Source organism: Ambystoma mexicanum, chromosome 1p, assembly GCF_040938575.1.
Source record: "Ambystoma mexicanum isolate Mex_15411 chromosome 1p, UKY_AmexF1_1, whole genome shotgun sequence".
NCBI lineage: Eukaryota > Metazoa > Chordata > Amphibia > Caudata > Ambystomatidae > Ambystoma > Ambystoma mexicanum.
The window spans coordinates 1463466403-1463484877 of record NC_090921.1 but is presented as its reverse complement, the minus strand read 5'-3'; the positions used below and the strand labels follow the sequence as shown (position 1 = coordinate 1463484877).

General features: G+C 42.6%; 1 protein-coding gene across 1 annotated transcript in view; it reads right to left on the bottom strand.

Annotated features, from left to right (window-relative positions):
* Positions 1-18475, bottom strand: part of SMG5 (SMG5 nonsense mediated mRNA decay factor) — a 1109458-nt gene that overhangs the window by 532557 nt on the left and 558426 nt on the right. Inside the window, exon 10 of the mRNA XM_069607113.1 lies at positions 1201-1409. Within this exon, the coding sequence (XP_069463214.1) occupies positions 1201-1409 (209 nt within the window). The remainder of the gene's footprint in view (positions 1-1200; positions 1410-18475) is intronic.

The following is an 18475-nucleotide window of genomic DNA, read 5'->3' as shown; positions in this document are numbered from 1 at the left end:
TGTCCTAAAAACAGAATTATCCTGAACCAAAGAACAGTTACTCATAATTCAAGAATACAGTTACTTCCAGAAGAATTTGAAGTTATTAAAAGTGTTTTTTGCCTTCATCATGTATTTTAGATTATTAGATACATCTGCAATTACTTTAACATATTGATGTATTCTTTACCATAAGTATACCAGTTATACACAAATAACAGCTAAGATTATTTTGGATGAATCATGCAAATAACTTTTTGGGAAATTACATTGAATTTTAAATAACTTCTGTTGACCATCTCCATTTCTCAAGTAAATCTTTTTGGCAAGTTTACGTTTTATTGTATCAGTATTTGAGATTTACCATGGAGAGTGTGACATCTGAGAATTCTCGGGAAACTACTTGATGCAGAGGGCCCATAGCTGAAGCTTGTGTATGAAGACAAACCATGCAATTAAGGTAACCGGACAGAGAAATGTGATCCAGGAAGGATCCGGAGAAGCAACTGACATCCTGACACCAGTCAGGATCTGTGGCCATTTTTGGGCAATTATTGTCCAAAAGGGTTGCATTCCAATTGGCTGACAGGATTTTAACCTCCTTCCTGTGCCAATAAATGAAACAGAGGGAAGTTTACTTTTTTAGATTACTTTGATAAAGAAGTTGGCCGACAGTTCCCAATCAAGAGCCAGTAGGACTTCTATCAAGTGCACAGCAAACTTGAATGTTGGCTATGAGCCCACATGAACAATTGCTTCTCCCTCACACAACCCCCTCCTCCTACATCTTGACCCACCCCACACGTACTTCAGAAATCCTGCATCTCTGGTCCTCTTCTGACTAGACTTGCACTAAAGCACTAACAATATTTGCTTTGTACACAGGATACCAACACCACTAAGGTGCATGTTGCTGTACTCCCAGTCCCTACACCACAGTAATTATTTCACATGTAATCTACTGATCAACACATACATTGCTTTCATCAGGGGAATCCCAACACAGGAACCGAAGGGTGACCTTGTGCCTGCATCCATAACGTTACACACATACTCTCAGACTGCCTCATAATAGATTGTTGGAAAACCAGAGGAAAAACCCCCAAAACTTTACCAAAAAATATCTATCCCAATACTTGAATGCAGGTGTCCCTGAAATGAAAAGAACTACTGCGAGCAACACTTTACTTTGTTTATATACTCATTGTCTGGTTCAAGTACCTGCTCTCTTCAGGCTGTGCACACTCATAAGGCATATGATCACCATTTGAAAGATTAGCAGGTCAGGCAGGAAGGAGTAACCACTCTCGTACTCTTCTTCATCTTCACTTGCAGTGCTCAGATTAAGAGACATGGGTAGATAAAACAAGCAGAGGTTGAAATCCTCCAACACAGACTGGCAGAGAGAGGTCAGCTCAGCATCCACAAAGCTGAAAACAGAAAAAATGAAGTCCCATCAGGTTTTTATTATGTTTGCCATGAACACATTTGGCAAAGCAACTCAGTCTCTTATGCCAGGAACATCTTGCACTGGTATCAATAGATTAAGCTTTTCTTGGTTTCAAAATAACTTGGTAGGATCGCAGGTTACAGCTATGCTATGTTGTCAGTGGCCCTAATGGGGATTACCAGATTGAGCCTTTGAATGACAATATTTTCTTAAGTACAATACAAATCCTTTTGAAATTGCTTGAAATGTATTTCCTAGAGAAATACAGAACACCTTCATATAGGATTGTTAAACAATGCATTTTTTCTTGTCATATAGAACCCCCCCCCGCCCTCACACCCCGGGACAGCAAACATGAAAATAAACAAAACTACATAAGAGCAAGTGATTGAGGATCAATCTTAAACTCTAGGCTAGTGGGCACATACCAAGCAGAGGCATGCATGCGTCCATGCCTGCTACAGTTTCCACCTTGTGGGAAATGTGCCTATTGTCAGGATGGGCACATTCAGAAGAAAACGTTACCCTTGGTAACTCTTGATTGGATGTTCCCCCCACGTATTCCTTTATCTTTTGATAATCTCTTTCCAGCTTCAGCAGCTTTGGAAAAAAAAAAAAAATCGACAGGGCGCTGTGTGCTGTCTGGTCGAGTCGATGTCCCTCCAGGGCCTCCGTTCGACTGTCGACGTCAGAATAAATAGTGCATGCAGCACCCGTTCACTTCAGTTCCATTTTCCCACCATAGAGGAATTACTAGTCATACCATAGACTGTAGGCTCCAAGAAAACGTAAAGTGCAAAGACACGTACATTCTACGGTGGGGTCGGCTGGTAGGGGAGTTGAGGAATACATGGGAGGCTATATAAAAACTGAGAGCCCTTCTTGGGTCCAGTCTATGTAACCTCTCCTCCTCCTTTCCAGGATGAGGCGGGTAGAAAGTTGGCAAAATGATTTTGGAAGTCTGAGATGACATTTGGTAGAAAATAAGTTTTAACCTTGAGAACAACTTGGTCCTTAAGGAAAATAGTATGAGGGGGTTTTACAAGACAATGCCTGCAACTCACTTACCTTGCGGCCTGACATTGCCACTAGTATGACAGTTTTCAAAGTTAATAGTCTTAATAGACATGAATGCATCATTGGTTCAAATGGAATGCATGTTAGAAATTTCAACACCAGATTGAGATCCCATCTGATCCCACTTGAAATGGAATTGATGGAAAAACATTAGTAAGGCCTTTTAGAAATTGAATAATCAGAGGGATTTTAAAGTATGACATCTCCTCTAACAAGCACTTTAAAATTGAAACCGTTGCCAGATAACCCTTAATTGTTCCAATCTGGAGCTCGAGATTTGCTAAATGTAACAAAAAAGATAACACCATAGGGTTATCACATAGAAAGGGATCCAAATTCTCAACTCTGCACGAGCTGCTGAACTTGTTCCAACGGCAGCGGTGCAAAGATTTTGTCGCTGGCCTTCTGGCTGAAAGCAAAAAGTCCATTACGTCATCCGGGAAATCCCAATCTCAACCTCTCAGAAACCATGAGTGAAGGTGGAGTGTCTTGATCTCTGGATGGAGAACGCAAGAGAAGGTCCTCTCTTTGTGGGAGACTTATTGGAGGGGAGATGGACATGTCCATAAATTCCAGGTACCACATACTCCTGGCCCAATCCGGAGCAATTACGATCATGGATTTACCAAACTTTCTCAACCTCCTTATCACTTCAGGAATGAGGGGGCTGGAGGAAATTAGTACAGAAGTGGAAACTACCAGTGCTCTATGAACACGTCCCCTAGAGCTCCTCTTGAGGGAAATTCCCTGGAGCAGTAAAGCCCACATCAGGTTGACACCGGCCAAACAGATCCACTTGAGGGGTTCCCCAAAGGGTGAAGCTCTCTTGAAGGGCATCCTGAGCTAGTTCCCAATTGTGCGAGACTGCTCCGCCTGCTCAGATCAGAGCGTCTGCTGCTGTGTTCTCAACCCCGGCTAGGTGAACTGCTGATTGGGGGAATCCTCCTTGAATTGCCCAGAACCAGAGCTGTATTGCTTCTGTACACAGTGCTAGTGACCCTATGCCTCTTTTTGAGGTAGGTACATGACCAATGTGTTATGTGTCATTATCAGAACATACTTTCCCCGTACATAGGGCAGAAAGGCATTCAGCGCTAGTCTGCTTGCCCTCAGCTTCAATGGGCTCCCCACCCCATGAGTGAGGCATCCGTCACTACTGTTATCTCTGGCCATGGAGGCTTCTCCTTCAGAAGGTTGTCCTTGCAAGGCCACCACAGAAGATCCTGTGCTACTCCGCTTGGAACCCGACGGTGGTCTAACATTATGGCTTAAAATTTAGACCATTGTGTCCTGAGAGCACATTGAAGGGATCTCCTTCTCAGGCGAGCCTATGGCACCAGGAATATGCAGGATGCCATGAAGCCGAGCAACATCAAGTTGAAGGCCGGAAGACACTGGGCACTCTGGAATTTAGTGACCATCTGCAGAATGTGTTGAGCCCTCACCTCGGGTGGCAACGCCCCCCCCCCCACCTCCCAAGGATGCCTCCAGGAGCGCTCCTATGAATTGGAGCTTTTGAGAGTATCATGTGGCATTTCTCCCTCAATTACAAGAAGCCCAGTCTGCAGAGAGAGAGAGTAGCAGGTTACACTGAGTTGTTGCAGGGCTCATTAGGGTGAACACGCCCTGATCAGCCAATCATCCAGGTAGAGGTAGACTTGAATCCCAGAATGGCAGAACTCGAAATTGACAATAAGAGCTGCCAACCGCGAACCTCAGGTGCTTTCTGTGCTTGTGATGGAAAGGCCTATGAAAGTAAGCAACCTGAAGGTGGTAGTGACCCTATGCCTCCAATGACACCATACAGTCTTGGATTTGGAGGGCCTGAAGGATCTGAGAAAGGGTAACCATCTTGAACTTGTCCTTCTTGAGGAACTTGTTAATGTTTCTTAAGTCCAAGCTGGGTCTCAATCCTCCGTCCTTTTTTGTGGATTAGAAAGTATGGCGAGTACCAACCCTTGTTCCTCTCCGCCACAGGTACCGGTTCTATTGCACCTTTCTCTAGCAGGGTCCAAATCTCCTGCACAAGGAGTGCATCTGGAGTTTTGAAAGAGCTGTTCAACCGGTTGATGATTGAGACCTTTTTGGAAAATGAAGGCAGTAACCCTGGGCTACCAGTTCCAGTGCCCAACATCTGAATTTAAGGCCCACCTTTCTTGCAGATGCCGAGAGAGTCTGCCCTCCACCGGGGTCCTGTGGGCTGAGGCCTCAGAGGTTTTGAGGCGGCTGAAGACAAAGTTGCTGTTGCTTGGGCTGATTTAGTAGCTCTCCCTCATCCACCACGAGGGAATCTTTGGCCTCTATGACTGGCCTGTCGCCCTTCCAACTAGGAAGTAGGAGTAGAATCAAAAGGACTTACCATTCCAAGAGGATGTACCGGGGTAAACAACCAATCATATCATTGACACAGCACCATTAACTTGAAACTAATTTGAGCACATCAACAATAGCTGCCCTGGGATAGGGTAAAAATAATTAAGATACTATATCCTCATGCAGGGCCACTGGACCCCCGCCCCGAACCCCCTTTGCATAATCAATTCACACAAATTTGGCATGACGGCATTCCCCATCATACCAAGGGGTATTGGGTGTTGCTATTGTTTTGGCAGCAGACAAAGGCTTGCTAAAGCAGCCTCGTAGCACTGTGAATAATGTCTTGTTCTGGGCTAACATTTCTTTCTCCTGATAACACAAAGAATACTCTGGAAACGGTAGAACGGTCATATAAATATCAAGTAGCTTGGTCCCCGAATCAAATGCTTTCCACTTTACATTGAGTCTTGCTTCGTCCTTTATCGTAATCGGTATTGTATTCTTCCTGTTAGTGTCCATCGCCATGCCAAAAAGTGATCCCATCACAGTTAACACAATCGCATCATGATCGCTTTCTGGTCTAGTTGCCACCCTGAAATCACATACCAAATTCAAAATGTCTATTTTCAGAAGGAGGTAGTGTATCAAGCTAAACTTGTTGGGAGTAGCAAAGGTTTTCCTGGCAGGGCAATCACTGGAGAATCTGCCGTTACATGCCCTAAGGCCCTAAGACCCTGCGACATTAAAACACTGGATACCACTTTGCTGTGTTTATATTTCCGCTTTGGCCGCTCAACACCAAAGTCTTCTATACAGAGGATATTGTCAGTCAGCCCATTTACGATCAAGGGGTTTGAACTGGAAATTGAAATCTCTCATAATAATCTTCATCAACCCCTTTTGGTTCTCCCTCCAATCCCCAACTCTTTCTTCCAAGAGCGAAAACAAAGAATGGCCCACACAACATGCTTGATGGTTGTACACATTGATGAGCAGGACATTAGTCCCATCCATGCACCTTAATTGAAGTTCCATGAGATAATTTGAGCCTGTGGGATGTATGTGAATTGCAGAAAAACCATCGGGGTTCACCCAAAAAACGAAACCTCCAATAAGCCTCCAACCCTTACCCTGAATCGCTGGAATGGAAAAAGTGGCGTACCCCTGGAAGGTGGGGGCACCCACCTGCCCATGTTTCTTTAAGAGGATTGATAGAATGAGTTTGCACAAATGACATCCATCGATCCTTCGTCTACCATATACTTCTGGCTACCAGTAATGTTCCATAACAGTACTAGTATTGCCCAGTTTAAAGTGTTAAATGGCTTTTTGGGGGATAGATCTAAAGAAGGGACACTCACAGAGATAATCTGATCATCCCCTCTTTCCACCAGGTCAACCTTCTGACAATATAAGCCCCCAACATATTTTTTTGGGTAAAATACCTAAAATCGTCATTACACGTAATCGCAGGAACCCCTCTGTATGTGTCTGCTGCCAGGTTTGGAGGTTCGTTACAATTTGGTAAGGAATGTATCCAGGGACCCGCTGGACCCAGGCCTCTTTCGACTGTGCCAGTAAATCGATTTTGGGAGGGGCGGGGGGGAAATCAACTTAATGTTACCACCCACTGTACCCAAGGGACCACTGGATGGCAAAAATGGATTATTTCGTATCAGGACTGGCCCAGAGGACAGAAGAGTCATGCTAATCACTACTTCTAGGGTGTTTGGTGGGAGATGTCTCTGTTCCATGGAGAGCAGTCCCTCCAACTATTGGGACTTTAGCTTCACTTTGATGTAGTCTCTGAAAGGCGCGTTAGGCAAGTGTTGGCAATGAATGTTACTCCTGATTGATAGGCAGCCCCTCTTTGTTCTTCACCAGTGGCAAACCTTGTTTATCAAACCCTCTTACCATTCTTTATAATCTTTTGACACTCTTGGTACATTAAGCAAGAAAAAATAAGAATGACAAGACTGGGTTTGGGGCTGTAGTTGTGGTTGCGTTTGTATATTGTAATTACTCGCCCCATGTTTGACACCTGGCCCCTCGCAGATGTATTGTTTACGAGTTGGGTCAATCAGGACTCTGTTGGAGCCGGTTAGATTATTATTCACTGGTTGTACTGAGTTACCCCCAGGAGAATAACTCCTATATATGGTACCATTTGGGTTATGGCTTACCAATGGGGCTTGATTGCCCAGCCTCATTTCCTCTAGGGTCGTTTTCAGGGCATGCATTTATTTGAATAGGAGCCCATTGTCTGCCTTAACTTGGTCGAGTTCTGCAGCAAACTGAGCACAACCACCGCAGCTATTACCAAAACCAAGGGTGCCACAGAACCGGGTGCTAGGTGGGGCCCCACCATTGTCTTCTCTACAAGCATGGATATCTACCGAGCTTCTAGTCTCTACTGCTTTTCCTCCCGTCGCCGTTTCCGGAACAAGACCATTACACAATGGACCATAGAATCGCAAACTTTTTCAAAGACACTCCCCACACACCCTCTTCTACCCGAAAGGCCTGGCAACTCACACGCCCCACAGAGTTTGAGGTCTGCGCACCATCCCTATCCAAGTCTTTCTCAAGTGAGGCCAGCGGCGCAAACCTGTTGTGTAACTAAGCAGATGGTTCCACAAGTGGGCCCCTCAGTCACCACCTGTCCTCCTAGGGCAGGAGTTCCTATTTCAGTGGCATCCTCAGATATAATCAACTTTCCCCCAGCACATGAGATATTGCATTCCACCAGGAGAACGTATCTTTTGCCATCACACCAAGCTAGAAATATAGTAACCGCATACCCAGGTAATACGCAATCAACTTCAACCAGTGCTGGTAAGGGCGCACTGTCAGCACTAACACCACTTTGGCCTTTTTGCACGTATCCACATAGGTAGCACGTTTGGTTGGTATAAACTTGGGTGCAATCTTATTCTTTTCTGGAGACACATTGATCGCTTCTATTGTTAGATTTACTGCCACTACACAGTTAAATTCAAAATGATTGGCAGTTTTCGGTTTGGCATTCTTGTCAGTGCCAAATCTACCTACTTGAGGTGTGGGGGCGATGTCAAAAGAAATGCTATTCCTTCGATCAAAGCATTCGCTTGATTGATGGGAACAAACATCTTTGCCATTAGCGCTATCTTTTTTTATCTTGGGCGTGAGGGGAAGATTTGACTGCTTTCCGTTTTGACTTTGTGGAAGTAATTGTACTAAAACGCACCAGGCAATAAAAGTACAGGCTAACTAATGCTCAATACTTAATACCAGGACCAAGTTACAAAGTGCAATTGCAAAATACAAATGCCAGATAACAAGTACCAACTGCAATAGAGAAAATAAATTATGAATGAAAAAGAAAAACCGCAACATGTATTGATTGTGGTTTAACAATGATGTAATGTTTTAAACATAGTTGTAATGTGATTGTTTAAAACAAATACCAAAAATGGTATTTTAATAAGAAAATACCACAACGAGTCCAGGAAAGCCCAAAAAACTGATGGCAGAAAAGCAGCCAGATCAGTCAAGGCGGTCTGATATTCCCGACTGCCTCTATGCAAGGAAGTTCACAAAGTCAAACTAGCAGGGCACGCCCGACCGACTTAAGGGGCTGTCTGTTGGCCTATGCAAAACATGTGATTTAAGCAGATCCACAAGCCTCAGAAATTTGTTTTATATAGTGTTGTATGATAATACCACCTGCTAATTTCATTTTTCAGTGTGGTCCAACGACCTAAAATAAATAACTATTTATATAACTGACTTTGTAATCTAAATTATTTGTCTCATTCTGTGGGGACTCATTGAGGGTCTCTGACCACGCTTACACACTCCTGAGAAAAAGCATTGGCCACACTCCACTTTACCTTGATTGGCTTTTGGCTAAACTCTCAGAGCTCCCTGTTCATCATAACTAGGGTGGGCCACGTAAAATCTATCAACCAGGCCAGAGTATAGAAATCCATATTAACGTTGACTATCAGAACCTTTCTGGTCTTACAATGATTGGAAAAAAATGGAATAAAGGAAGGCTTCTATTGCTAGGAGAGACAAAAGGCCTGGAGATCTACGCCCATTGGTATTTTTCTAAGATTTCATTTATGGTGCCCTTTGTGATGTCACGTGTTTCGGGGAGGTTGCCTTTATCAAATCAGGGCAAGGTGATCTTTCATTGGTAATTTCCATATCTCTTCATTCATCTTTCATGAGTCATATCCCTTCATTACGTAGCTGCATTCTATATTCATGCATCAGATCTTTCCTTGCGGAACAACAACGCCATACTGCTTTTCTGTATGTACAGAAAATCAGTATGGCGACCAATAAAGAACAATCAGTATTTAGAGGAGTCACCGACTACACCAGGCTCAGGAAAAGCCAAACCTTTGTTACTTAAGATGCTATTGCTAGGAGCTTGCCTGCCCTTTTCCTAAATTCGCCAGACAGCTCGCCTAGAGTAAACAAACTTCCTCTGTGCATTCTTTATATCTGAATTGATTCACACAAAATCCATATTTGATTTAATTGGAGTAAATTAAAAGAATATTCAGAGATGGTAAATTTCATTAGCTTTCGAAGTCCTGCCTACATTTTTATCAGATGGTGTTCACTGACCACCATCAGCTCTGTGTGTCTACCACCACCCCCAAGAGTGGTTGCTCCAAAATAAGGCTGCTTTTATTATGCCACTGCTTATATTTCGAAGAAGCCTCCAAGGTGGAAGAGACATGATTGCTTTCAGAGTGTAAAATCCTCCCCCCACCCCGAAACACATACAATGTGCCCACCTGCTCCGTCTCCACCCACCCCTGCCTGAAACGAGTCTTCCCATTACCACCTCCCAGTGACCTCCCACCTGTGCAGGTCTTTTTTGCTGCTCCTCCCAGTTTCAGTTCCCCACCCACCCAACCCGCTTGCAGCCTTCGCATGCCCACTACAATCTGCACCCTCCTCTTCAGTGTGTGGCATTCTGTAGGTGGCTGTTAAGATGGATATTCAGAATCAGCCCTGTGGACAGATTGAGAGGCCACTGTGTTCTGGTGAACAGGTAATGAGAAAGGTCTAGCCAAACGATCTTGTTACTGTGACTGAGTGGCAAGGCTAACACTTAGGAAGTGTGAGAAGGGTGAAGGGTTCAGTTAAGCACACATAGAACACCCTTAACAAAACAGGTTAGGTAGAATGTATAAAAACATTACTTTATTCCCTCTTTACAAACTCTTAATGAAAATACTTAACACAAACATTCACTGCTGCTATATACACAATCACTTGTGGGCTCTAATAAGAGCTCTAAAACTTTACTTTTAGAAAGTTAGATCATTGTCAGAATACTGTAGGATTGCAAAGCACGTTTATGAAAAGAACCAGATAACGAACCATCAGTTACAGAACTAATAGGTTGAAAATAAAGATGTTAAAACAAACCCTTAGAACATAATGGTACTACAGCTTAATAACAAATATTCTAGGGTGTTAGGCAAAGTTTGTATGCAGTACCCTTTGGAACCACTACACACAACTACTAGGTGTAAGCAAAACCAAACTTTGGTATAAGTCTGTACTACAATTTTTGTGGTAGCACTGTTGACCAGTCAGGCTTATCTTAAGAGGGAATGTGAGCTGAAAGGACATTACACAAAGGTCTATAATTACACGTATTCAAATAGACTCTTATACTCAAGGTTTCTTGGTAAAACACTTATTAATGTATTTCACAGTCAGTAATAAAACATTCACTACAAGGAGGCAATCTATATCACACAAAAATATACTTCAGTACTAGCAAAACGGCATTCAGAGCATTTGAAGTAGGAGCAAAAAGGCATAAGTTAATAAAACAAATATTTCAGTTACTCTAAAACAGTGCAAATAGTTTTAAATCACTAGAGGAGTTGATTCAATGCAATAGGTTAGGCCAAAGTCAATGGGCAAAAGTCTTGTATAGGATAAAGCAGTTCTGGAAGTTAAACGGAAAAGTCTTTGCCAAAGTTCTCAGAAGTAGTTTGTAAAAGAAAGATTTGTATGTTAGGTCACAAGCTGACTAGACCTCCAAGTTGCCAAAGTTTCAAGCACTTTCGCAGTGAGAGGCAAGTTCTCGGTCAGGGTTCCATAGTACCTTACAATGAAGAAAAAGATGCAGCTGAAGAAGTCTGTTCCTGGCAGTTCCTGCAGATCTCGCTGTTCCTGAGCCTCAGTCGTGGGGACAAGAGGGAGGACGTCGGGGCACTCCTGCACTGCACTGGGACTGGTCAAAAAGCTGGCAAAGGCAAATCTTCAATTCCTGTAGCTGTAGTAAAGCACACAAACCGGTATCTTCTCCATGGCTATTCAGTTTCCTGCAGCACTCTGAGGAAAATACAACCAGCTCTGAGGATGATAACCAGGTGGCTTACGAGTTGATTTGTCCCACCAACTCAAAGGGAGAAGTCGTCCTTGAAGGGCTTCTCTGTCGAGATGAACTTGGCGATTCAGACCTGCAGCAGGGCTTCAGCGGGCAAACCAACGGTCCAGGAGTTGCAGCAGCCGTCCTCTTCCAGCTCGTCTTTGGTTCTTTTGTTCCAGTGGTCGACTCTGCCTTCCTAGCCAAGAGACTCGCCTTTTAAACAGTTTTCTCCCATTCTTTCCAGCCTAGCTACCATTCACTCAGCAGGGTGTTTGTCCTTGCCGGACAGTCAGCCAGCCAATCACGCCAGAGCGCATTTGGGTCTCCTAGGAGACTAAGCACGGAGTTTCGGCACCTCCCTCACTTCATGTCCACCCCAGACACTCTGGCGTCAGAGGCGGTCTTCAGTCGTGAAGCCTGCCAGAGGTGTAGTAAAAAAGGGACCAAACCTGGTTTGGCGCGCAGAGACACTCTAGAAGGACCTTTCCAAAAAGAAATGCAGAAAAAAGAAGACTGGGACCTGTTTAAACAAAGGAGGGTCCGATGCCACCTTGAAAAACATGGCTCCCGCGAATTTAACGCTACCAGTGTTCACCGTCAGGAAAAATCATGGTAGTTCATTGTAAAACCACTGCCACCAGCCATTTCGATAGAAAAGGGTAGCATTTGACTGCTACATGAGTTTCTAGACATAGGGGATACTAAGTAACCCCTCCAGCACTATTTTAAGATAGGGTGTGCTGAGTCTAGGAATTTGGAAAGACTAGTAAAGTCAATTTCACTTTACTTTCCCTGGGAAACAGTAGTTTATCCCAGAGAAAGTATTTAAACCTTGAGACAGCCTAAAAAGCTTCCGGTGTCACTGCACTGAGGGTGCTGTGTGACACAAATTAAAATATGATGCCTATGGAGTTGTCTAAAACTCCATAATCAAAGAACACAAGAGTAAAACACACAGAATTAAAAGTTCAAAGTCCCAAAGTTTAGCAAAAGAGCTGGAGGGCTCCAAGGTAGAGGGAATTAGCACATTTATAAGAATTCTCCCTAACATAGGGTACTAGGTCCCCCATATATTTTAGCCAGAGTCACAGGTTCGAATTCAGTTATATTTAGAAGGCTATTAGCCTTTTTAAGACGCTGAGCTAAGACAACAAAGCCAACAAGCAGTTTGAAGTGTCTCAAAGTTGGAAATCAACTGAAAAGTTAATCACAGTCTCCCAATCCAATGTCCTTAGGGGGAGCCTAGGGGAGGATCCTTGACCAGAACACCACTCATCGAAGTCAGACAAGACGGGTACGGAAAGGGCTTTACTTCCGTTAATCTCTGTAGGTTGGGAGGAGTGGTAAAAGGTCGATTTACTCTCCCCTTGTACCCAGATTCACTGAGAGCACCATAGGAAGTTACAGAATTCACTGGTTCCCCTGATCTCGTGCCTTGGTTCCACTGGTAATGACTTGTTATTTATAAAGCGCTTTCGCTAAAGCGATGCACGTAGAAAATATATGCATGCAATTATCACCCAACCAAAGTTGGCACTCATTTATCGACTTCAGAAGGATGAAAGACTAAGGTGGCCTTGCCGGGTTTCGAATCAGCGACCTGCAGATCAAAGCAGAGATAGCACAACCCCCAGCTATTTCACAGGGAGGTGCAAGGGTCTCTAGTGCAGAGGTCAATTTCGGCTTTGAGTCCAGCTAGTCGGCCCTTCCATGCTCTGATGGATCGGCTCTGGATACTGCACACCTCAACAGGACAGAAGAAGGGAGCACCACTCTGGAGACTACCTCATAGGTCCAACAGGACCCACAGGACACGATGCAGGTGGTGATCAGCAAAGGCCACTCCAACGAAATGTCACCAGTCGACCCTTGTGGCAGAATCAAAGTAAATGGTCTTTTAAGGCCCCTCTTCCAGTTCTAGAGCTGCAACTGCAGGGCGGCATCTTGTTAAGCATCTGCAGAGTCAAAAGGCACAAATCATGACGATGGCAGATCCAGCAAGATAGCCCAGTAGGAAGCTGGTCAACCCACGGGAGGGTTCTGAGACACTTCTGAAGGCTACCGAAGGAAAGATCCTCAAGCAGGGGTCGACCATTGCTGTTCCCAACAGTCCAGGGGGTCAGAGTTCCGATGAAGGCCTTTCTTCTGGAGATCAGCAAAGGAGCAAGGCTTCGCCTGGACAGTTGAAGAAAATGCTAGGAGATCACAAGAGAGGTTCCCATCAGGAAACCGATCCAAATTATTTAAATCTTTCGCATGGGCAGTTTAATTTTCAGGTATATTCAGCACACATTATTTGAGCACCCTCTTAGTGTTTTACTTAAACGCAGTTATTTAACAGTTCTTTTAAACACGGAGTGCTGAATTAGAAGCACGTATTCGATCACACAGTTATTGATGACGATAAAAAGGATGCCCATGTAGGGACATTGTATTTGAAGAGACACGAGAGTGACAAATGAAATCTACTGACAACCTGAAAAGCTAACTACAGTTTATCTTAAAGAATCAACAGCTAATTGGAAAGTGGTTGACGCAGGGACACAACACTTTGTTTCGGCGGGATTAGGTATATCACCTTCTTCAGCTCAAGGGACCTTATTGGGAATAGAAAGGGTTGAAGGAGAAGAAAGGGAGTTTTGTTACACTCTGGGCTGTAACCAATAGCAAAGGTTCCCAACATAAAAGTCACAGGCCCTGGATATCTCGCCAGTATTTTCAGGATTACAGGTGACCCAGTATTGAATGGTTGGTGCTAAGGATGTAGGACCAGAGGATCTTCTTGAGAAGCGCTCTCTATATGTTATTTATAGAGGAACACCATTATAAAAAAAAGGGATAGTTAATTATGTCGCCCCCTTATAGGTGCGGCAGATTCATCACATTTGATTATTTTGCCATAAAACATACTAGGAGTTGATCTAAATCAGCCCATCACATCAATTAATTTGTGAGTATAAAGATAGTTGCTGCAGCCATCGCTCAGCAGAATGTGGGAGGCACCAGAGGGTAGGTACCTGTGGTGGAAGGAAGAGGACATGAGGGTCTCAGATATATTTGGCACTCTGAAACACTTGTGTACGAGGGCGATAGAAATAAAATATCAATCAATTGGAAGGAGACAAGTTAATCTGGAGTCCTGGTCTTTGATTAAGTGGAATGGACTCTTTGAATAGTAAAGGTATGAGGTAACTTCCAAAAATATTCTATTTCTTTTGGCGAGCTGGGACAGATCCTATTGAGTGCGATTGTGCAGTAGCCGGACCTACGGCAAAGGAGAGTTTAGTAAACTAATGAAGATAAATGATAAAAGGCGTAGAAAAAGTAGCGCAGAATTATAGGAGAAGCCTCTTACTTTAGCAGGCTGGAGAGGATAAATCGGTCCATGAAGAAAAGGCGGGGCTCGGCAGACAGGGTTGCTAGACCATACAGCTCGCAGTCTGTATTTGTAAAGGTGTTGCTAATGGTAATGACATGTGTCGTGGAAGTCACATGACAGTGTGAAGCCGAGTTTGTCACGTGTCTTAGTCGGAGGCTTGCAACAGTGCATTGTATTACCGATCACGGGTATACGTTATAGATAACGTGAAGAGAGTGCGGGTAGAACTAGTTGAAGGAATATGAAAATTATTTAACAGTTAGGGATGAGCAGTGTAGTCTCCTCTTATTCAATATATGTAGTCAGGAGGTATAAAAGCATACTAATGAATCCTGAAGAACGGGGCAAATTCTTTTTGAACAAATTGGCTAGCACTGCCAAAAGGAGTACAATTTAAAAGATTCATGCATTGTATAATTTACTTACAGGTGATCACCTTCATTTACCTTATACTGTACATTGTATCTATCCACCTATACAGTATGGATATTGCACAACAAATTATGTAAATAAGTCCATGTGTAAAGATAGTTTGGTATCGCTAAAGCAACAGCTCAGTATGTTAATTATGACTTTTGCATGAGGTCGAGAAATTCAATATACCGTTTTTCCTAGATCGTCCATGGATTGAAATGAATGGATCGCTTATAGAGGTTAGTAACAAAAATAATAACATTCCTCAAGGGTTTTTTCACTCTCACACACCAACCAAGAAAGTTATGGCGGGTTTAAAAATGTCTGAAAAAACCCTTTCACCTGAAATATGAAAGCAGGAAGGTCCATTTGAGCTAAGTCACACATTCCACAATGCCACCTAGTAGCAATAACTGGAGGGTAAGCTCATGAGTAAGTGGAAGGACTTGAGAGCTAATAATACTTGAAACAAGTGGGAAGGTGTCCTGCCACTTCCTTTAGGTCTCTTTACCTATACATTTTGGTAAAGGTTAATTATTTTGCATGCAAAATAAGACAGCAGCTTTGTTATTTAGCTAACTGTCATAGGTGTGCTAAAAAGACGAGCAAAGAAGCCCTTGGAGAGTGCATTGTAGCATTTTTAAATTTTTCTAGTGCTAGTGAATGCACAACATATTTAATGCATTTGATTTTACAAGAAATGTGTTTGGTGTTTCATAAAGCACACCTTTGATCAAAATACATTATTTTTTTCATTTTTAGAAATGCATTAGAGAGCAAAAGATAAGCATATTTTCAGCAAAGGTTTAACAAATACAAAAACGTTTAAAACATACAAAAAAACAAACAAATGTAGAAAATTGAACCACCATCAATAAAGTTCTTTTGTCTTGAGTAGTTAATATTTTCAAGACAACATGGTGTCTGAGCTCTTAAAGTGACAGGGACCTAGTTGTTGGTTCAATTTTCTACATTTGTTTGTTTTTTTGTATTTGTTAAACCTTTGCTACAAATATGCTTGTTATCTTTTGCTCTAATGCATTTCTAAAAATGAAAAAATTAATGTATTTTGATCAAAGGTGTGCTTTATGAAACACCAAACACATTTCTTGTAAAATCAAATGCATTAAATATGTTGTGCATTCACTAGCACTAGAAAAATTAAAAAATGCTACAATGCACTCTCCAAGGGCTTCTTTGCTTGTCTTTTTAGAACACCTATGACTGTTAGCTAAATAACAAAGCTGCTGTCTTATTTTGCATGCAAAATAATTAACCTTTACCAAAATGTATAGGTAAAGAGACCTAAAGGAAGTGGCAGGACGCCTTCCCACTTGTTTCAAGTTCTGAGCCATAACGGCAAGGCATTGTGGGTATGCAAATTAGCTCAAATGCAACCCTTTTTCTACAGGAAAGTGTCTTTGTCTAAGGGCAGTGCTACTTTATGCATAGCTTAATCAACCCAAGACATATTTGCAAGGCTGCCAGGACAACTACATTCCTGGTTTCAGCCTTATTAGGGATAATCAATGCAGTATAGTCCCGACAGCCTTGTGGTTGTAGCATTTGGACATTTTTTCACAACACCAAGAAAGTCTTTGGTGAATTTCCTGCAGAAAAAGGTTCGCATCTGAGCTAATTTGCATACCCACAATGCCTTTGCGATGTGGCTCACAACAGGAAGTGAACTGGCTTATAACTTCGCTCTCCCTGGACGAATCCTCAGCAAACATTGCAAAAATAGTATATGAATGTTTATGCAAAGTTTGGTGAGGTTTGGTCAAGGGGGGGCCCCAAAATTTCTTTTTTCCCCATAGACTGATAGGAGAAAAAGCTTTGCTCACGCCTACAGCTCAAACCGTTGGAAGGATTTCCACCAAATTTGTGGCAGGAGCGGCAGCTTGGTCCCGAAAGCGTGCTTTTGTGAATTTGGTGGAAATCTGTGCAGTAGTTTTTTTAAAACTTCCAAAAAGTAGGTCTAAAAGTCTAAAGAAATTAGTGATATCTGTGTCCGCTCCGCGGACACTTCACTGTTCGCTCCGCGGACAGGACACCGATTTGCTAATTGGCTCACGTCATATCCGCGGACACGCGACGTGTTCTGTGATTGGTTGGGATGAGGCATGAGGTGCGTCACATTTTCTCGATGCACCAGCCATATTGGATACGCGGACAGCACGGCGTCGCACTGAGAAAAAATGCAATTTTGGGGAGTGCGTTGGTGTGTAGGAGTGCTTGGAGGGTGGGGGGAGTAAGAGATGGCTCAAATGCTGTATTTGTTTAAGTGGCAGGAGCTTGGGATGTGTTTGCGGTGTCCGCGGTCACCGCAGCTGTCGGCGGACATACTAAATACGGGCGCACTAATAGCTATTTTACTTTAGTATGATGTTTTTGGGTTGTTGGTAGAGCCTTGATTGTAATCAATATCCCCTATAAGCAGTCCACACACCACAGTCAAAAAGTTTGGTAGCATAGGTGTGTTACGCTGCGGTGGTTGTGGCCAGGGCCTAGAGTTTTGGGTGCATGGCCGATAACACACCCATAGAATCAAACACGATCAAATATCCACAACCCAAAAGTTTGTGTACTGTTTAATTTGTAGAGTCTGCATGTAAAGTTTTGGCTAGGCTATGCAGTTAAGATTGTAGAGTTTGGTAACAAGCACTGCAGCATAAGATACCCATGGAAGTAAACATTTTGGATTGTGGTCTATGGTTAGATATTTGCTTGAATGGGTGCGTTATGCAGCAGTGTTTGAGAGTCCATTATATACTTACTGTTTGACGTTTGTGGTTGTATGGAGTTTTTTCATGACATGGGTAATTGGAGCAGACATTCTTTTTCAATCTCTGTGATAAAGAAAAGATCATATGTTAGTGTAGGTAGTTCATAATGAGTTATTGCATTGCATAGACATTTCTATATTTTTTCGACCATCATATTTAGTACTTTATAAGTACTATAGTTCAAACCAGTGTACTGTGCAATTTGCTCAGTTTCTGTGTTTGTTTATTAAATCATTGGGTCTGGGAAAAAGAAAATCCATGCTGGATTAAAAAAAAAAATGTCGCTGTGGTACAATATATTTCTTTCATTGTTTTCAGTGTTTATTTCTTGTTTCTTGCTAATCTTCCATCTGTTGGGTTGTTGTAGATTTTTGGGGGAGTTAGATACCTGTTGGCATATTCTAACTGTATATTTCTTGTTTGATTTTAGTGTTATTTATTTAGCAGTTTGCTTGTTGCTGAATTTTGTGGCAGTTCGATACCTGTTGGCGTATTCTAACTGTTTATAGTTTTGAAATTGAAGTATTGTTAATGTTTATGCAAAGATTAGCTATTAAAATTTGGTTTTAAGAATATTAAATAAGCATAAACAAGTTTTGCTGGTAATCTTTGTTTTAGCGTAATGTTAGTATCATTACATTCAAACCATCCACATTTCTTTTTTATATATGCAGTGTAGTGAC